The sequence below is a fragment of the Labeo rohita genome, chromosome 4, assembly GCF_022985175.1.
Source record: "Labeo rohita strain BAU-BD-2019 chromosome 4, IGBB_LRoh.1.0, whole genome shotgun sequence".
Lineage (NCBI taxonomy): Eukaryota > Metazoa > Chordata > Actinopteri > Cypriniformes > Cyprinidae > Labeo > Labeo rohita.
Window position 1 is genome coordinate 38,647,586 of NC_066872.1, and position 22,065 is coordinate 38,669,650.

Here is a 22,065-nt window from a genome sequence, read left to right on the forward strand (position 1 = left end):
AAGTTGGCCTTCTGCCTTTTCAACAGTTCCTCCCTCTCTCTTTCCTGTACCACTACAACACGAGAGTCAGAGGGCGACACCTTCCCCTAAAATTGCACATGCCTAAATCCTTTTCATATTGCATATAAAACCATCACGCTTTCATTAACAATACCAAAGAAAACATTGTGCATGGTGTTGTGATGAGATCACAAGTGCACTGCTAAATAAGTAAATCATTTTCATATTCTAGTATCTCATATTCTAGTGCAAGGAATATTTAAGTTTACTTTAAATGGTTTAATGTTTTTTATTGTTTTAGGAATGTTTTTCTAGCATAATTTTGCTAAATTTAGTGAGGTTTACGATTAAAATAAGTTCACGACATATTTATCTCAGATAGGTTTGATTTTGGAAATATTTCCTTCGCATTTGAAAGATGTGGACATATTTTTACCGGAAAATCAGACAAAACTTTATTTTCACCATGGAAAAACAGAAATAAATAACTAAAAATAAAAAATGTAATTGCGACTTTTTTCTCAGAATTGCGAGTTTAGATCTTGCAATTTTGACTTTTCCTCCACAGAATTCTAATTTTACATTTTACATTTTAATAGTTTTTAGTACAAGTAATATTTAAGTATACGTTTAATGGTTTAATTTTTTGTTGTTGTTGTTTTAGGAATGTTCCCAGCATAATTTTGCTAAATTTAGTGAGGTGTATGATTAAAATAAGAAAAACAAAAAGATAAAATGAGTAGACAAGACATATTTATGTCAGGTTTATGATTAAAATAAATAGAGAAAAAATGTGGGAAAAAAATAAATAAAATTAGCTCAAGATTTTGGATTATTTTTATTTGAAAGATGTTGACATATTTTTACTGAAAAAATCAGACAAAAATGCTGATTTTTCAGTGTGGAAATTAGATCATTAAAGAACCTTTCTGCCATGGAAAATGCTGATAAAGAAAAATATTTTTGCAGCATGGCAATGAGATCATAATAGAACCTGATTAAAAAAATTAAAAAATATAAATAAAAAAGTAATTGTGACTTTTTCTTGCAATTGTAAGTTTATATCTCATAACTTTTTTTCTCAGAACTGCAATATTATATCTTGAATTTTGACTTTTGTTCTCACAATTGTGATTTTATATCTCACAATTTGGACTTCACAGAATTGCGAGTTCATATCTCATACTTCTGAGTTTATAAATTGCGATTCTAACCTTTTCTTTTTCTCAAAAAGTCAGAATTGTGATATACAAACTCATAATTGCAAGAAAAAAAGTCAAAATTGTATGATATGTTTTTTTTGTTTGTTTGTTTTACATCTCGTGGCAGAAACTAGCTTCCATAGATCAAGGTTAGTTGTGCCATCAAGGAGAGATGTGTTGAAAAATCCTGATTTCTTTGGCATTGACGCAACACATTTACGATTATGAACACCAATCAACAAATATTTTGCTGAATAGTTGGTGACCAATGTAGAAAGCTGGAAAGAAGCTGGTCGATTTCCAGGAGCAATGAAACTGTTGTGCGTACGTGTACTGAATAAATAGAGCTGAAAGGAGAAAAATCACAGGATGTCCTCACTCATAAATAAGCCAAGTGGTCAGGTGAAGATACCCTGTCACACACACACACTTCCTGCATGTCTTGCTGCATCATGACTTTCCTTTCATAGATCCAGAACATTCATACTAAGGAATTCCTTGTAGACCACAAGCATCTGTATATGTATATTTGCCTATGAGGTGGTTAAAATGCTTTATAATCGTGAGAGTGCAATTAACACTTGCGCATGTGTTGCTTGTTGTTTTCCCCAACTGCTTAGGAAAACAAATGAAAAACTGCAGGACAACCCGCTCAATTGTTGTTTCTGCGTGCCAAAAGTTATTTAAAATGGTTCTCTGCAATCTGCTCTGAATGGACTCCCAACCAGCTGTAAAAAATCAAACACGTTTTTGTGTTTTCCCATTTATACTATAATTGACACCCCAACCACAAGAACACAATGTACTATATAATATGCTAACAATGAACCTATGTGGGCCTACTCACCACAAGAATTACTTTGGTCTATTCAGAAGGGATTTGTTTAAGATTTGTTTCCTGAAATTGACATTTATACATGAACTGGGGTTTTGAAAGAGATGTTTAAGGACACTTAAACCGACCTTGACCTGACCTGCAAAAGTTAGTTGTGTAGTTGCAGGCTACACTTTTAACTCTAGTTGCACTAAAACAGGAACAATCTTCATTTTTTTTTTGTTTCCACATTTGCTTTGTGTTGCGTCAACTATGCATTATTTATGCATGAATGATCAACACGCAATTAATCGCTGACGTGTTATTTGCATGTTAAAATTTACTGCCCTTTTCCCACAAGGATCCAAGGGAGGTAGTGTCTCCTCAAAACATTAGAAAAAAATTTTAGTACAAAAATAAAACAATGCCAATATTGCAAAACATAACATTAAAAGTGTATAAATCACTTGTTTTTCTAAAGAAACATCGTCCAACAGTGTCACCAGCACGGCTCACCTCCTCTGAACCCATTGAGTTTTAACAGACCCTCTAAAGTGTGTGGTGAGTTTGGTGGGGGTAATTGAGGATTAATGGGGGAAAGTCATGTGAGAGGAGGCAATGCCTCCATTGGGATATGACTGGATATGACTGGTTATGTTCGGCTGTGACCGGTTCATGCGATAAATCCCACCTCGAGTTTGTGCACGTTCCGTGTTCGTGAATCAGTCTTAATGAAAAATATAATGGTGTTAATGGGAAGACTAATTAAAAAAAAAGTAAACAACTCACACACTTAGACATAACCACTTTGTTATGTCAAAATAAGACTTAAAATGACATGAAAACATGATCTGTGGAAGTTTTTAGTGAGTAATCAGCTTGGCAAGATTTAAAGTAAATCCGTGTCACCAAGCTTTGATGACTTGTGATGCGAAAAATTCAAAAATAGTTAAAAGTTAACTACTAAAAATAATAGCTGAACATAAGTTCACAAATAAAATATATTGTTTAAATCAGTGGTGCTCAACCCTGGTCCTGGAGATCGACTTTCCTGCAGAATTCAGCTCCAACCCTGACCAAACACACCTGAACCAGCTAATTAGGATAATTTGATAATTACAGACAGGTGTGTTTGATTAGGGTTGGAACTAAACTCTGCAGGAAAGTCGATCTCTAGGAACAGGGTTGGGCACCCCGGTTTAAATTGTTACTTACTTGAGTTATTATTTTGGAATAAACGTAAAACGCTTAAAAACACTAACTTGATGAGAACTTGACTTTAACAAATAGAATATTGATTACATTCCTAATGTAAAAATATAAAATAGTTTTTTTTATTTAACCAAGAAAATGTAACTAGAACAGAATGTCAGAGGTAAATCTACAGTATATTATGTTGAAAGATGCAATACAACTTAATAAAATGTATTGCATAAAGACGTCAATAAAGTGTATGAACATCATGTCACCTAATAGAAATAAGAGCCATTTTCTCAAATGACAGCCAGCATTTAAATGACAAAGCAGTACAAACACACTATATCACTAGAAAACAGAAATCTTCATTCAGTGCACATTCTACAAAAAAAAAAGCCTACTACTTACTAAAAAAGTAAGAACTATGAATCAAGGGGCAGAAGGAATTGTTTTGATCAGTTTTGATCTTGTTGATAATTCAGAGGCCTTTATACAGTAGTACAGTTTATAGAATTAAACGTTACCCTGTGGTATCAGGGTGTAAAACCCTTTTTAGTGCTAAAATAATTATTAAATACGACCCTGGACTACAAAACCAGTCATAAGGGTCAGTGTTTTGAAATTGAGATTTATACATCATCAATATTTGGCTGAGATACAACTATTTGAAAATCTGGAATCTAAGGGTGCAAAAAGATCTAAATACTGAGAAAATCACCTTCAAAATTGTCCAAATGAAGTTCATAACAATGCATATTACTAATCAGAAATTAAGCTTTGATATATTTATGGTAGGAATACTTAATATACACTTAATACGTAATATCCTAATGAATTTTGGAAAAATCGATCATTGCAATGTATTATTGGCTATTGCTACAAATAAACCTATGCTACTAATGACTGGTTTTGTGGTCCAGGGTCACAAATGTCTATGTCTTGAATCAGTCTCTTGTGGTCTTCTGTGGCAAGACTCTGTGACTCCACCAGAGGGAGGCAGATACCATAATGTCAGTGATGGATGGATTCATTCTGTTCATATTTCCCCCATATGTATATAAGACAAAAAGAAAAAGTCAGTCCAGTGTTTATGTAAACAAAACAACTGGCGACTGCATGATGAATTGCTTTGAAAAACATTTCATAGCAATATGGTGAGATACAGTAAGAAAGAAACAAAGAAACAAAACATACAGAATGAATTAAGGCAGAGCGAGCAGTAAGACGTGTGTAGAATCTTAACATTGACTCTGCAGCAGTTGTTGTGGGAATTGTCGACATTTAAGCAACAGTTATTGGCAGGAAAACAGTGCCGCCAATCCAAAACCCCTCAGGCCTTAACCAACACAACCAGACACAGCCACGAGCTCCTACAGACTTCTGGGAAGGCGTACAGAGCATGGCACCACTCATAGAGCGTGCAGGAATGGGCCAGTGAAAAAAAGCGTGACTCTTGGCTTTGGATGTGGTGCTATGCTCGGATGGACATAACTGATCATTCACATACTGACATAAAAGATAAACGATGATCGGGATGAGCGACGACCCGTGTCTTCACAGGCCAGCGTGGATCAAATTAACATCCAAAACATATTGTGCGTGTGCGCATGTGGTCGCACCACCCACTGCGATGCATTCAGTCTCCACTCAACAGCACAGACTCAGAAAAACTGAATAATTTCAGAAAAAAGAACTGAATCAATTCAGCCTAAGATTAAAGGAATGTAAAATATTGCATGGACATGCCTCAAAAATCTCTGGGGCTGAGTATAAAAGGCCGAGTAATTTCACTGAAGTATAAGGAAGGAGGGGAACCCCATATTCTTCCATTTACTGTATGACTGAATTTCATCTGCAGAAATATTTGTCTTTGTTTTAACAGTTGAGCTGCTTCTTCCTCACCAAACTACACTTCCAGAACATTAAGAAAGCATTTCAGCTCATTAACCATGATGGAACAAAATCTGAAAAGGTAATATTGCAGTACAGCAGATTTAATCTGACAAATCATCTCATTTCATGTATGATTTACCCATTAAAACACATAACAAAGAGAATGAGAGGGGGGGAAAGAAGAAACTGAGGAAACCAAGAGGTTGGCAGCCACCTGAGCTGTTGGCTACGTCTGGTCTGAGAGAACAGATGAGTCCACGTGGACTTGTCTGGAGGTCTCTTCAGGATGGGTTGGAACCAGGTTTCCAGGGCTGAAGGCCTGAGCACTGCTCTTAAAAATATACCTTAAGGTTGCAGCGATTACTGCAGGTTTTCAATGGAATTGATGTGGGAATCACTGCCCACAAGGTGTAGAACTGACCACTGAGAAATCTCTTCTAGGGTGAAATATGAAAAATGTCTCATTTGAACCATGAATAATCTTCTGGAGGAATAAATGATAAAAAAAAAATAAGAAAACAGCAACATGTCCAAAAGCGAATTATTTATTGGATGGAATTGGGTTGAGAGTTTTGTGTGTCAGTGTAGAGAGTAATCCAAAGTGATTTTTACATGGACAGAAGAACGCTTTTAAGAAAGCTTGATGCAACTTCCACTCAGCGGTAAATACAACCACATGAGAATGAACAAGCAGGCATTCAGAGTGAAATCACGAAATGCAACGTGAGCGAGAATTTCCAATGACTTTAATAGATTTACCAGCATGTGCAAGAACTCACAGGAATGTTTCCCCTTCTGTCACTGCACAGAACATCTCCGATATGTTCTGCGTGTGCTGCCGTAAATTGTCACCGTCCTGTTGGCTGGAATGTGGCTACATAAAAGGGCCACTTGCATTAGCATTTAAGGGCCGTCTAAGAGAATGCAGCCATGGTATTTGGCACAACTCTGTTACTTCTAGCAAAGCACTACTCTTTCAGGAAGATGTGTGTGTGGGATTAGAGTTTAAGGGGGACGGAATGAGACACAAACATCAGTCATAAGAAACAAGAACTGGAAAGACAACAACCATGATTCCTAATTTGAAATATACATTTAAATTTTAAATCGATGCCTGCAGGTTAAAAAAAAAAAAAAAAAAAAAAGTGCACTTCCATAATGTACATAAAGTACTATATTTTCACGCACTAATTTTGTACTTAATATACTAAAAAATATTCCTTAATCTTTCTTAAGAACATATAAGTGTACTCAAATGTGCTACTTTGGGACACCATGAATATGAACCACAGTAATATGTGAGATTTATACATCAGCTGAAAGCTGAGCAAATATGCTTATTGATGTATCGTTTGTTAGGCTAAGACAATAAAAAACATTGAGAAAATTGCCAATTTCAAATGAACTGCTTAGCAATGCATGTTACTAATAAAAAAAATAAGTTTTGATATATTTACGGTAGGAAATTTACAAAATATCTTCATGGAACATGATCTTTACTTAATATAATATCATTTTGACCCATTCAGTGTATTGTTGGCTATTGCTACAAATATACCCATGCTACTTATGACTGGTTTTGTGGTCCAACGTCACAAATGTGCTTTTAACATACTATCTCTGTATTAAAAACATATATTTAGTTACCACCTGTAGTACACTTAAACCCATTTTTCATACACTGAGTTCAAGTATACTAAAAGTGGTAACTAAGTACATTTGTGACCCTGGACCACAAAACCAGTCTTAAGTAGCACAGGTATATTTGCAGCAATAGCAAACAATACACTGTATGGGTGAAAATGATCAAATTTTCTTTTATGCCAAAAATCATTAGGATATTAAATAAAGATCATGTTTCATTAAGATATTTAGTAAATTTTTGCTTAGTAATATGCATTGCTAAGAACTTCATCTGGACAAATTTAAAGGTAATTTTCTCAAAATGTAGATTTTTTGCACCCTCAGATTCTAGATTTACAAATAGTTGTATCTTGACCAAATATTGTCCAACAAACCATACAATGGAAAGCATATTTATTCAGCATTCAGGTAATATATAAATCTCAATTTCAAAAAATTGACCCTTATGACTGGATTTGTGGTCCAGGGTCTCATTTTAGTTCATATTCATCAAAATAATTTTAGTATATCAAGTACAAAATGAGTGTGTTAAAACAGAGCACTTATGGAAGTGCACTTGTTTTTCACCTGGGTATAAAGCTGCTACTGCAGTATGCTTTCGTTACGTACACTTTTGGGTAATACGTGTTCATTTGTTTAGGAAGGAAAGGAACAACTGGAAAAACAAAGCAAAATGAATGTACAGCGTCTCTAAAAAACTTTATTTAAGTTTAATTAAGTCTAAAATGAGGTGAAATCGCTTGTTCATAATTTAATATGTACATTTAAATCATCAAATATAAAGCTAAAATGACAGAATACATCCTTTTGGAATTATCTCTGTCTTTAATTCAAGGGATTCTCATTTGCAACCTATAAAACACTGTATCAAAAATATCTTGGCATATTATCTACATAATTCCAACTATAATTGTAAGAGCCCTCAATACAAACCAGAACAAAAGCATCTATTTACACTTTTTCTGCTGTTCCCAGTATTTTAGTTCCCTTTATGCTCCAGTTATATTCCACAGTCAATTATATACAAAATGGCTTGATTCCCACTTCAGCCCATGGGAGGAGTTATGCATATGGAGTTATACCATTTCTCCCTAGTTTTTGATTGCCGGTTGCCATGGATATTTTGTCAACACGCTTGTTTGTATAGACCCAACGGGGCTGAAAGCGTAAAGAAGGTCCATTCCTACTTGCAGGTGTGCATGTCGTTCATCGTCTCACAGCGGCGACAGCGAACGTAACAGCACCAGACGAACTTACACTCGCAGCGCTCTACATGTCGCACCACGTGCGTGTTGTAGCCCCGCCCACAGCACAACAGGTTGCAGCCGTCCGGCCCGGCTGAAGTTCTGTTACACCTGCGGCCCCTGGTCCCCGTCACACCCAACCGCCGGTCCTCCAAGCAGTAATTAGGCGATTTGTTGAGGAAGATTAACTCCTCTTTGCTAATAGGCATGTGGCGATGGTCTTTGTCCTTACGTCGCACCTTGCGTTTAAAACGGTCCACCACCTGAACGCTGTTTTCGTAGCGCTCCTTCAGGTAGGCGCCCACACGCTCAAACGCGGCCATTGAGCGCCAACACGTTTTTACCGCACACGAACCCGACACGCCGTGACAGCGGCAGTCTGTCAACATTGTTTTGGCCACCGCCTGTAGAAGAAGAGGATATGGAGATCATTATATATTTGATCGAGCAGCTTGTTTTCTAGACAATGCCAGCACGAAATAAAAAAGCATGCAGCCATGTGAGCTTCCTGGATTTCAGGCAAAAACGCAGAACTAATGTAAATCGGCAAGAGAGATATCCTTGGTTTTGCTATAAACCCCATTTCTAAGGACTATATAATTTTTACGGATAAAGCTTTTATGTTCTCCCATCCCTTCATGTTATGCACCATGAGAGCGGAAGGAGTTTTTTGTGAGCTGACGACTTTCATAAAATAGGAGCGTTTGTTTGGGTGAAGGATTATGGAGGCCCATCGCTGACTTGAGGGGGATTTTGTCTCGCTTAAACGCTCCTCGGTGGTTTCGGGTCTCCAAACACTTACAAGTGTTCTTCAGTCAATGCTGTGGAATTCGGTGCAAATCATCAGCTTCTCAGAATAATCAAGAACATGTGGGGAGATGTAACTCATTTGATCGACAAATTGCAAGAGCTGAAAGAGACCATTACTATTTCTGTTCTTATTTGGTCGTTTTGAAATGGTTTTTCTTGTCAGCCAGAACGAGTCAACGATTCATTTGTTGGAGAAAACAGTCATATTTTAAGTTCGTTGTCTTGCTTTAAACCTTAAAGCGATTGGGGAGACCTTGGAATGAATGATCAAAATTCAGTTTTGGAGATTAGACTTGTTTATAAACAAGGCTGTAAGATCACTAGAACTTGGATGTGAATGTGCTATGAATGTTGCAGGAATGCTGTCTGAGTGAATTGGAAAGGACCGACATTTTCTCCACTGTCACACTTTTCATATTTTCTTCAGTTAGAGTGAATTAGCGTCTATACAGGGAAACACAGCACTGAATTAAGAGCGCTCTCTAGTTCTTTTTTCAAGCAGGCAAGCACAGTCACATGCAAATTAATGCCTCAGCTTCACATATCAATCAAAACATGAATGGAAAGGCAAAAATCAAGGGAAACAGTCTTGATTCAGAAGGAAAATTCCCATTTTCTCCATAGAAAAACAAATATTTATGATAAAGAAAAATTGTAAAATTATAAGTAGTACGGGTATATTTGTAGCAATAGCCAACAGTACATTGTATGGGTCAAAATGATCAACTTTTCTTTTATGTCAAAAATCATTAGGATATTAAGTAAAGATCATGTTCCATGAAGATATTTGGTAAATTTGCTACTGTAAATATATAAACTCTTAAGTAATATGCATTGCTAAGAACTTTTTTTTCAATATATATATATTTTTTTTGCATCCTCAGATTCCAGATTTTCAAATAGCTGTATCTCAGCCAAATATTGTCCTATCCAAACAAGCATCAATGGAAAGCTTAATTATTCAGCTTTTAGATTATGTAAAAATCTCACTTTCCAAGTCAGTATGTGTTAAAAGCTTTAAAACCATATTTAATTTAAATACTCATAATTCTTACAAAAAGATCAAATAAGTCAACTGCAGCAAAAGAGCTCAGAAATAACCACACACTACAAAGCACTTTAAACTGATTAGATTACATAATTTGCAATACTACTAGGATTGTAGTTTATGCTTCCATAAACAACATTAAGTACAAAGTCTTGTACCTTTGTCTGTCTTTTCATACTCTTTTTTTTGTTACAAATAAAGTTTGGAATGTTATGATTCATCTCAGAGCTGGTTAGTTTCCGTCCATGACTTCTTATTAAAGCTGTTATTAAAGTACTTCTTGAAATCCCTATGGAGAAAATGAAGGGAAAAAATGTAGGCTGCTGAAAAAGTGAGCAGTCTCTGTTGTGCATTTCATTTCTGTTGTGCATACAACTAGTTGTACTAGTTATAGGTTAGTTGTTTGTCACCCACCTGTCTCCCAGCTTCGCTGTTATGCTGGTTCATAGTGAACAGGGCGTCCTCACCACGGGCTGATGTGTTCTTTATTGAATTTTCGATGAAGCGACGGCTGAACGAAGTCCCGAATGCGATGTCGTCAGAGCACCCGCCCCAGTGCCAGCCCTCCGTGGGTGAACCAGTGCCCAACAGACTCATATCACATGAACACTCTGTCATGTTTCCCGCACTGCAAGAGCGTGTGACTGCGTGAACCAGGCCGGCAGCCATTACTGCGTAGATAAACGCTGTCTCTTTCGTTCCTTAAAAAAACAAAAAAGAGAATTTAAGCAAGATTCCAGTCCAAGTACTTGGGAATGTTACCTAGAGAGAAACACTGATATCACACTATAAAAAATGAAAAAAAAAAAAAAAAAATGTTATAGGAATATATGTATATATATATGTAGTATATATTCTATATATATTATATATAAAAAGAACGTATATATTCTTTTTTATTATGAGAACAGATGATGTTTCTTAACTTCCTTTTAAATGAAAAGATTTGTTTAAAGTGACATTTTATACATGAAGTAAATGGCTCTGTACATTTCAGCGATTCTGATTAAAATTTATTGACAATAAATATATAAATTTAACTGCAGATTCCAATAAAAAATCTCTTTCTGCAGATTGTTAACTGGGAGCAAACTATCTAGTCATAAATGTATGCATGTAGTTTCTATAAAACTAATTTTAATACATTGTATAAAATAATATTTATAAGGCTCATTTTTGATTAAATTTGGTTTATGTTTAACTTTAAGTTGATTTTGTCTTATTTACTTTCAAAAATATCTGACTGCTATGATTTTTATTGCTTTCAAAAGAGGTGAACAAAAACCTTTAAAGCAAGAAACCTAAAAAAAATGGAATAGAATAGAATAGAATAGAATAAACTCTTTCACTTATGATATTAAATCTAAATGGTGCATCTTTTTAGACAAAATAGCAATATGACTATAAAATTACTTTTAAACCCTTGTTGTTGCTGCATTAAATCAGACTCACAGTATATCAAATTCAGTTTGCCCTTGAACTGAGCTTGGATTTGAACTGTTCTGGGACAGAAAGTTTGGGCAAATATTAGAAATGGATTCTCAAAAATCGAGAAACAAGTTCTAGAATTTCAGTTCTACTCTTTGTTTGTACTAAATTCAGAGCCAGCTGAAGACCATAGTAAATTTAGCATAGAGATAGTTAACCTAAAACAGATGTGTGTCACAGCTGTTTCCAGAATCAAATTGTCTTTTTCATCAGCATTTCAAATCAAGATGGCCATTAAGGGGTCAAAAATAAGATTGACAGTCAATTAAAAAAATATTTAGATTATTACTTAGATTATTACTAACTTCTAAACATTAACGTTTTTTATGACATTGCACTTAAAAAAAATAATTTATCATTTTTCTAGCCATATACAATGCTCCTCAAAATGTAATTCTTTGCACAGTTTCTTTAAATCAAAATTTGATAAACGTGACCCTGGACCAGAAAACCAGACACAAGTAGCACAGGTATATTTGTAGCAATAAGCAAAAATACACTCTATGGGTCAAAATTATTGATTTTTCTTTTGCCAAAATCATTAGGATATTATGTTCTTCATGTTCCATGAAGATATTTTGTAAATTTCCTACCATAAATATATCAAAACTTAATTTCTGATTAGTAATATGCATTACTAATCAACTGATTTTCTCAATATTTAGATTTTTGCACCCTCTGATTTTCAAATAGTTGTATCTCGGCCAAATGTTGTCCTATTCTAACAAACCATACATTAATGGAAAGCCTATTTATTCTGGTGTATAAATCTCTATTTCAGAAAATTGACCCTTATGACAGGTTTTGTGGTCCAGAGTCACAAATGACGCTTAAAATGACATTTATTGCCAGTATTACCACCCTAAACTGCAATAATTTTCGTCTCGTTATTTTTGGTCAAAGTGTTGGTCAAACTTCACTACTAACTTTCATGAATAAAATAAATCAAAAACACGATTATAAAGTTAAACCACATTCAAATGAAGTCTATTTCAGTATGACACTTCGCATGCATACCACTGGTGAGTTCGTAGCCGAACACGTTCGGGTCCCGTCGGGTCGAGCAGTTCCAGCGTTCGTGTTTGAACTGCGTCTGGCATTCGGTGATGCCCAGGCGGGCGCCCTCTTTAATGCTCGGTAGAAGGTGCGGTTTGCGCTCACACAGCTCCTTCTGCTTGTGCGACAGGGGCAAATGCGCGCAACCCAACTTCTGGGGTACTCCTACAGATGTGATGCCCAACCACCTGTGATGCGGAGCAGTGTGACACAAAGATCAGAAGCGGTTCTCCTCTCCTGTCGGCCTGGATTGAAACGCCATAACCAGGCCCGAGGAAAAGGAGACAATTTTCAAACATTTTATTCAAACATTGATTGACAGTAAAAACAACACGGCACTTATAATACTTACATCCAACTTCCCTGAGAGCACAGAGGGCAAACTGAAAGCCACAGAAGGAATAAATGGTAAACTGCATGATGTATCCCGCAACCGCTTTTATCCATGTCCACTTCATTTAACAAGTTCCGAATTGAATGTTTCGACACATACCGGTCCACTACATCTAACATCCACAAACGGCGCTTTTAAGTTCATAAACGTCCTTTTTATGTATCCATTAAGTCGCAGGTACGAGCAAAAGCGTCCAACCACCGCCAAATCACCTTCTCCATCAGATTCAGTACGAGCTCAAAAAGACACAAACAGTTATATGCTGCTGTTCGAAAACGCGCAACTAAACACTCTCCTGTGAAGCGCTCCCACATTGTGATTGGTCGAACCGCTCATTAATATTCATAAGATAAGACCGTTCTTAACACTGATTGGACAAAGTGATTTTGGCAGGAGGCCGGTGAGAGAGCACAAAGCGAGCGCAACTGACTGACGGGCAGAAAGAATCAGTTATTTCAGCAGCTCACTTGGGATTTTGTGAGATAGAAAGAACTGTGTTAGGAATAAAAAGGACTTTTTAACTTAGTGTTTAACATATATTCTGAAACCAGGATTTAAACAAAAGGCAGAACAACAGAAACACAGAAAGACACGGCTTAGTAACACATTTAAAAACCGAAAAGGCTGTTTAATTAATACTACTTAAGTGCACGTCGTGTTTACATTATACAATAACTTCAAACGGCGTCGACTTTTTTTAAATAACTAAAAAGTAATACTTTTAAACGTTCAACAAACTGTTAAGTAGACTAAATTGAAGGTTACTTTCCATGCAGGCGCAATTACTTGAAGATTGTCGTCCGCAAAGCAGTTTGACACCACTAACATAGAGCCTACTGTACTTATACAACAAAAACATGACGTTTTGTGATCTATTTCTGATATTTAAAATTGTTTTAAGCAATAATAAAGTGATACGAACTCACTCTTCATCGAAATACGGACGCCTGAAAATCCCGCTGTTTTTGAGCAACTGACTGTTGTTATGGTTACCTTCAGCGTCAGGTGAAAACGCGCGCTTTTATCATTACTGAAACGTTATTTCCGTTTATGTATTTATTTATTTTTCTGCGAGTAAATTGAAATAGCAATAATGTGTAACTTTTTATCTAATTTCGATCTACACTTAAAAAAAAAGTATTTCGATTTTGCGCAAACAAACAACTAAACATTAATAATTAAACGTTCCAGTCGAAAAAAAACTAAATACGTTATAAAGCAACACATTTTTGATTTGACGTCGATGAAGGGGTAAAAAAAGTCAAAAAGCTTTCAAAACTGCTTAAATTATTTAGATTTAAAAGAAAAAATATCCATGAACTATAATGGTGGAATCAAATTAAATAAGACAAAAACATTAGATAAATAAATTCAAGAAGCAATGTGTTTTAAATTATGAAAATATACATTTTTAATTGTTCAGGATATGTGACATTCATGATGATTGTTGGAATCATACATTTCATGCACAGGCTACACAGACAAATATCTTAGCATAGCTTTTCATACATCCAAAACATCTGACCCTAAAATTCTGACATTAAAAAGAGTTATCACGCGCTGTGGAATATTTACAGGTCAACACATGGTTTCATGTGAATTCATTTTACTTTAAGTGGAAATAGCGTTCGTGCCCATACTGAGCTCAGCTTAACAACTGGTGGGAAGATAAGATTTATGGGATATTTCAAATAAATCCTCCTAATTTTCTCTCTCCACAAACCGCTTCCTGTTTAACGTAAATTATGGACAAACGAAACATCATGCATTCCAGCAATTTAGAGTAAACCCACCAACAATATAAAATGTTTACCATCAAAACAGTATAAATATCTTTCTTTTTTTTTTTTGTAAACAGCATTTAATAACATTTTACACAGATTATTATTAAAGGCACTGGAAAACTGGTAGAAAAATAAACGTGTGAGAAACATAAGACAGTAATACTATAATATACAATATACTTCATAAGACCTTTGGCATAGAAAATTCTTCATAAATACTTGTGAACCTGGCATGTGAAGGAAAGGCGGTGTAAAGCTAGACTTCAAAACGTCGCCCGAGCTTCCATAAAAGTGACAGTGTGAGGCAGGGTGACATCAAAGGCACTCCACAATGTCTCGGACCTGTGGTTCAGCAGTAGCAGCATTGTGAAAACGTTGCACCAGCGTTTTCGGAAAGTTTTTGCAAGGCTGTTTGAAGGGGCCGCGCGACCGTCGCACCGCAGCCACTGCCTGGTTTTAAGCTGCAGCTGCCAAAGTCATTTTGGCAGGGCTTCAGGGGGTCTCAGTGAACCCCTTCGCACCTCCATCTGGATCACTCTACACAAAAACACACATGCGCAAACAGACACCTACCTAGCTCGCCCTGCAATTTACCTCTTTGATCCAGCATATGCTTAAGTACATTCAGACCAATATGCACAGTTTAGCCCTTTTACACAGACTTCTCAACAGATATACATATTCACAGCTAATCATACAGAGACACACCTGAAAAACACGCACAGGTTAGCGTCACCAGCCGCTAAATATCTTTTTGTCACTGTTGGCGATTGGTCCTGTTGTTGGCGTGACTCACACATATCCTGCTGAGGAGGATCTCCGAATACACCGCGTTCACTGGTCCCTTTACGTGATAGGACACGTCGGGTTGAGACGACGGTTCCTCGTGCTCTTGAGGCCCTGTTTGCTCATTGGCCGGGTTCCTGCTTTCTCCACCAAGCCTAAAGATCTTCAGCTTTCTTTGGGAAGCAGCGGTTGCAAAGGGAAGCTTATAGACCTGCAAACACATTTCATTGATGATTTATTGCATAGAAAATTATAGATTGCACGTAAGCAAACATTATGCCCAGTTGTGTGTGTGGCTCTGACACATTTTTTAAATTAGAGATTTAGCCTTTATCCCATTTCAGTTTTATTTCCTCTTAAAATGCCAATTCTTATTAGCTCCCTGCTCTACAAAATACTTAATGGTTAAGAGCTTGTTTCCTCTGAGCACTAAACAACAAAAATACATTGTAAAAGTATCAAAAAAACAAGCAACAGCTCATCTAAAACTTGAGAGAAAGCCCCTGATGTTATGTATAGCAAGGTCTCAATCTGTCGGCCTGTTGTCAGATGTGGCCGCTCTACAGTGATATCAGTCCCATATGTGAGCAGGTTTGGCATTTCTACCACCACTTCACACACTAATACATCTGTTCCCAACCTGCCCTTTATTGGCTAATAAAAAGCCGCCTAATTGCTAATTACTCATTAACTGATCTGCCAGGCACTTTTAGGGTGAAGTAAAAAAGGAATGGCTTCTCTTTTAAAAGATTTATGGGGCTGGAAGGCTGGAAAAGTGTTTCGAGCAGGATCTACATTCATGCATATGAACAGAAGAACAGTTACATTTGCACACATGGATGTGTGGATCTAAGTAATACAAAGTTAATCAGATAAGCCTTCTGTGTAGTAAATTACACCCATAATAATATAATTACAGATACAAATTTCACAAAATTAGCACAGAGAGCCTGTTTCAGCAACATGGCTATTACAATAATTTATGTTCTTTGGCTTTGTATGTTTTTGTGGAATGTTGGATGAGAAATCTGAAACACTGATTCTCTGTTTATCAACCAAGATAAATTGTAATAATATTTAGCAGTACTACCATTTTACTGTATTTCTACCTAAATGCAGAATTGGTGAATATGGTATATAATATAAGATATGCAAATTGTTTAATAAAATTATTTATGCAAGGTAGGTCTTTTAATCAGTATAAGTACATTTTTCATTCATTTAATTACATTGCATATTTACTGTATTAATGAGAATCTAGTAATGATTATTTAACAAGATTAACTATGTACACTACCAGTGTAGGGTTTGTAAGATTTTGCAATTTTTGTAAGGTTCTTATAATGTAATACTGCATTTATTCATTAATCATACAAAACAGTAACATTGGGAATATTTTTACAATTTAAAACAACCTTTTCTTGTTTTAAATAGATGTTTTTCCCTGTAATGGTATTACTCTAATATTCAATATTCAATATTCTTCCAAAATCATCCTAATATGTGGATTTGCTGCTAAAGAAACATTTTTTTTTTATTATTCAGTGTTGAAAACATTGTTTTTTTGTTTTGTTTTGGTTTGGTTTTTTGGAAAGTTTGGAAAGATTTGTATAAAGATTCTTTGATTTGATTTTCTTGGTTAAATAAATATTCTTTATACTATCACAAAAAGAAGAAGAAGAAGAAAAAAAATGATTTTATGTTTACAAATTCTATTTATTAAAGCCAAGTATGAATCCCATCAAGTTAGTGTTTTAAGCATTTTACATTTATTCCAAAGTAATAACTCAAGGCTGTAACAATTTAAACAATATTTTTTAAGCTGAAATTATGTACAGCTATTCTTTTTAATAGCTAACTTTTAACTATTTGGAATTTTTCAGATCATTAGTCATCAAAGCTCAGTATATATTGGTCACAAACATAGAGATTTATTTAAAATTTCACCAAGCTAATTATTCACTAAAAACTCCCACAGATCATGTTTTCATGACATTTTAAGTCTTATTTTGTTGTAACAACATGGTTATATCTACAAATTAGTCTTTCCATTAACACCATTATATTGTTCATTCAGACTGATTTGTGAATGCAGGATGAGCACAACAGACGAATTTATTGGATGAACCAATCACAGCCGATCATAACCAGTCATATCCAATCATACTGTGATGGAGGCATTGCCTTCTTTTGCGTGACTTTCCCCCATTCACTCTTAATTATCTCCCACCAAACTCACCGCATGCTTTGGGGGTCTGTTAAAACTCAATGGGCTCAGGGGAGGCGAGAGAAACACAGACTCCTGCTGCAACTAATTCTTTTACCTCATGGAAATGGCAGGCACATCGTCCTTGCAGGAACTCTTTATAACGACCCATAGTGATGCTGAGAGTGTCAATGACCTCATATCCAAGATGCTTGGCATTTTCCAGAATATTCTTGTTCACATTATAGAGTTCTTGCACTCCATTCTAGAACGAATAAATTAAGATAATGAAGTCTGACTAGTTTATACATGTCAATAAATTAATAAATAAAGTAAAAAAAGAATATCTGGTTTACGTACCAGTGGAAGGGAGCGAATACCATCCACAGGCAGATGGAAACCCATTCCTAAAGACTTCACCACCACCATGATTTTCTCAAGACCCTCCCTTGGAGATAAGTTGGAAATACGTTGGAGATATGATGTTAAACATTCAAAACCACATAGACAGATTGGCAGCAAACTACAGAAATCAAAACCAGCAACCTTAAAAAGAAATAAAAGCCTTTGCCATTAGAACATAGGTAATTAAAATGCGGTTGAGTCAAGCTAACAATGAACAGGCTGGTTTTGTGTTGCATTTGGGAACATGTTTACCTCTGTAAAACCTGCTGAATTGTCCTCAAATGGTTCAGGTTTAGCCATTGCACCCCACCAGCGACCAGCACTGTCTGAGGCGAGTTCTCCAGGGGTTGTGACCTGTCCCGGTGGAAGTGGTTTCAGAGAAGAGGATAAAGATCAACAGTATATGCTGAAGACATAATCAACAGTCCTTGAATTAATTCCAGAAAAATATGTAAATATTCCAAACGTTTTAGTTTTGCACCACTGAAAAGAAAGAATTTTGTAATGTTTTGTAAAGAAACTGCATTTATTTGATCAAAAATACAGTAAAAAACAGTAATATTGTGAAATATTATTACAATTTAATATATTTTAAAATGTAATTTATTCCTGTGATGCAAAGCTAAATTTTTAGCATCATTACTCCAGTGTCACATGATCCTTTGGAAATCATTCTTGTATGCTGATTTGGTGCTCAAGAAACATTTATTACTATCAAATTTGATGTTTTAAGGGACTATTTGATGAATAGAAAGCTCAAAAGATCAATCTTTATTTGAAATAGAAACATTTTGAAAGATTATAAATGTCTTTACTGGTACTTTCAAACAATGCATCATGCATCATTCCTAAAAAAAAAAAAGTATTTTTTTTATTAACCTCAAACATTCAAATGGTAGTGTATACGCATATTTCAACACTTAGACAAAACTGTCCTTTTCAATTTAATTTAGCAAAAACAAAATGCGTCAGCTCATTCAAGCAGCTCCCAAAACACATGTCCTCAACAGATGCATGTTATAACACACTCAAACACACATACAGTCACATCTGTGCTGCATATCCCACCCCTCTGCCCACATCAGTAGCTGTGTGAGATCAACGGCGCGCTGAGCCAGCAGCGGTTACCATCCCTGCTGACATACTCTGATCTGACACACAGCCTCCCAACCACACACAGCCCACATCCCACCATCAAACACGCTGCCAAAGTCATTCAGTGTGTTAACAAGGCCTTTGCCACTTTAGACCGACACCAAACCCGCACATTCACAGCTTAATGGACGTAATCCACAGCCACACGGAGACAAACATCATCCAACATGCACATACACAGACCTTTCTAAAAGCTGCTGCAGAGCTTTTTGGAAAGTAGGTCTCTGAGCTTTCGGCAGCCAGAATTGTGGGTAGTAAGAGTAGCTGACGATAGTTCGGCCCTGATTCAGGTTGTGGTAGACGATGGTGTCGTGAGCCTTGTCCCAGTCTTCCAGAGTACTGTTCACCCTCTCCATCAGATAGTACATCATCCCTCGATTGGTGGAGTCGCCAATAAACAGGACCTAAGGGAAAACATGCATGTATGTTAGATGCAGTGAGAATAAAACAGGCTAAACCTGGACTGGTTTCTTAAACCTAGTTCTGGTAAAGTCCAGAATAAGACCGCAAAATAAACACGTCATTGTCTGTGTTTTACTAGCTTTTAATTCAAGTTCTTGAAAGACACATCAAACCGAATGGTTTTTAAAACCTATAAAGTTATTACTCGAATGGTTATGTGATCTCAACATGGCCACCAGCATAAAGGGTGTGTGTGTGTGAAACTTGAAGGCACAATATGTATGTTTTCACCACTAGAGGGCGCATATTCAAAACAAACAAAGAAACAAAGGTGTAGTTTGATGACGCCTTGAATGAGTGTGAAATCTTGGGAGTTGTTCAGGCAGAAATCATGTTCATGGAAGAGCGAATGTATTAAAGACTTATTAAGGTCAATATAGTATGAAGCAGGGTGAGCTGAAAGTTGTGGAAGAGAAATGAGGATGCTGGAGGGATTGCTAATGAAGGATGAGCACGATACACGGCTCGAAAGCAGCGGAGGTTTTATTATGCCACACTTGAGCGTATCTGCTCCTTCCACGTGTATGTGCATTGTTTTATCATATTAGATACATTTGAGTGCGTTGATAAAGCAATGAGCCCCAAGAAGCCGTGGTTTACAGTAAATTTATAACAGCTAAGGGGTGTTGTTAGGCACGATGCAAAGCCCTTTAGCTTTTATAAATTCATTGTAAACCACGGCTTCATGAGGATTATTGCTTTTATGAAATGGTCATTCCAAATACGTAGTAAGGTTTCACAAAATAAAATGGAGCAAATAAAGTGTAATGATATTAATACAAACATTATTCTTCCACCAAACAGTGTAGTTCCTCAGAAACGGTTGTGGTTGCAATAAAGTGGTTGCTGAGCAACACACAAATGTAAACAAAGGTGTATGTTTGTAGAGTATTTACAACAGCTTAGAACGTGGCTCAACCAATCAGAATCAAGGACTGAAACTATCCGTTTTATAAAGGTTCTGTTATAATGCTACTCTGTGCGTTCATCACCTGTCTAATAAAATGCATATTAAAGTGTCTTTGGGATTTCCACGTTTTCTACAAAATAAAAGTGGAAAATCGAGGGTGTATGATGTCACTGGCAGGCTACGCAATGACACAGTCCGTTACACTAGTTAAAATTGCTTATTTCTGTGGATTTCAACATTCTTGGAAACATTCGGGATAATGTAAGTAAACAAGTCAGCACAATATATAATACTGTTCTTGTGGTTTTTGGATAAAAAAAAGGGATATTTCACCCAAAACTTAAAATTAGCACATGATTTACTCACCCTCAAGCCATCCTAGGTGTATATGACTTTCTTCTTTCAGACAAATACAAACAGAGTTATATTAAAGAAAAGTCCTGGCTCTTTCATGCTTTATAATGGCAGTGAATAGCTGTTGAGATTTTTAAGTCCATTAAAGTGCATCCATCCATCATAAAGTAGTAGTATGTGTGTTCACGAGAGAGTGGCGTTTCAGCCGATGATGTAGTCAATGTGAAGTTTTGTTAACAGCAAAGGAAAACTAGTCTCCACTTGGCTTATATCGAAATCCTCTGCAATTTGTCTTTACCAATCCTCGTTTTGCACTTCTAATTCATGACCGTTTTTTGTATTGCTTTTTCTGCTATGCTTCCACTTTCAGCACCGCATTCGCTTACATACTATGTCATCTGCTGAAACGCCACTCTCTTGTGAACGTGGTACGACAGTTAGCGAAAGCTAGAAATACTGTATATGAAGTTTTAAATATAGATATTTTTCTTACATAAACACATCGATTCACTTCAGAAGGCCTTTATTAACCCCTGGAGCTATGTGGAGTATACTTTATGATAGATGCTCTTTACTGGACTTCAAAATTAGAAGAGCCAGGACATTTTTTAATATAACACTAATTGTACTCTTCTGAAAGAAGAAAGTCATATACAGGATGGCTTGAGGGTGAGTAAATCATGGGGCAACTTTCATTTTTTGGTGAACTATCCCTTTAAAAGCTCTCTTGTGAGTGGCAGCCTACAGAAAATGTAATAATTGTCATTATATCAGCAAAAGGTCTAACATGGCCTTTTGAGATCACAGTCGCCATGAAACACTTCACAAGAGTCTATTAATTTTGGATGTTCATCTGTGTGTGTGCTTTTGGCAGTGAAGTTGGCAGGAATGCCAGTCTAAATCACAAGATCTCCGGGAGCTGGCATTGGCTGACACTGTGGTCTGCAGACATGCTCACAAGATTAAGGACACATATTTTCAACAAGAAGTCAGAAGTTGCTCTCATATTATTCCAAACTAGTAGTTCCAAACACATAATCATCTAATAAAGTAGTCCATGCCACTTTTTTGTCCTTTTTAACTTACATTTTATGTCAGTAGCTGTGCAACAAATTTGTTTTGTAAAGGAAACGTAACAGTATACAAGTCTGGAAAGACAAGTTTGGAGTAAACTCCAAACAAGTCTGTCTCCAGACGGCAGAAATGGATATAA

General features: G+C 36.1%; 2 protein-coding genes across 2 annotated transcripts in view; both read right to left on the bottom strand.

The window, feature by feature from the left end:
• Positions 1-7,424: 7,424 nt before the first annotated feature.
• wnt16 (wingless-type MMTV integration site family, member 16) lies at positions 7,425-13,031 on the bottom strand. Its single transcript, XM_051108142.1, has 4 exons — positions 12,749-13,031; positions 12,358-12,584; positions 10,267-10,553; positions 7,425-8,398 (listed from the first exon to the last, which is right to left on the bottom strand). Exons 1-4 carry the CDS (start codon positions 12,907-12,909, stop codon positions 7,934-7,936), a joined length of 1,140 nt encoding a protein of 379 aa, XP_050964099.1. The 5' UTR covers positions 12,910-13,031; the 3' UTR covers positions 7,425-7,933.
• Positions 13,032-14,368: 1,337 nt separating this feature from the next.
• cped1 (cadherin-like and PC-esterase domain containing 1) overlaps positions 14,369-22,065 on the bottom strand; it is a 70,199-nt gene continuing 62,502 nt past the window's right edge. Inside the window, exons 17-21 of the mRNA XM_051107581.1 lie at positions 19,310-19,530; positions 18,224-18,325; positions 17,927-18,014; positions 17,685-17,831; positions 14,369-15,571 (exon numbers count right to left, since the gene is read on the bottom strand). Coding sequence (XP_050963538.1) covers positions 15,332-15,571; positions 17,685-17,831; positions 17,927-18,014; positions 18,224-18,325; positions 19,310-19,530 — 798 coding nt within the window. The 3' untranslated portion in view covers positions 14,369-15,331. The remainder of the gene's footprint in view (positions 15,572-17,684; positions 17,832-17,926; positions 18,015-18,223; positions 18,326-19,309; positions 19,531-22,065) is intronic.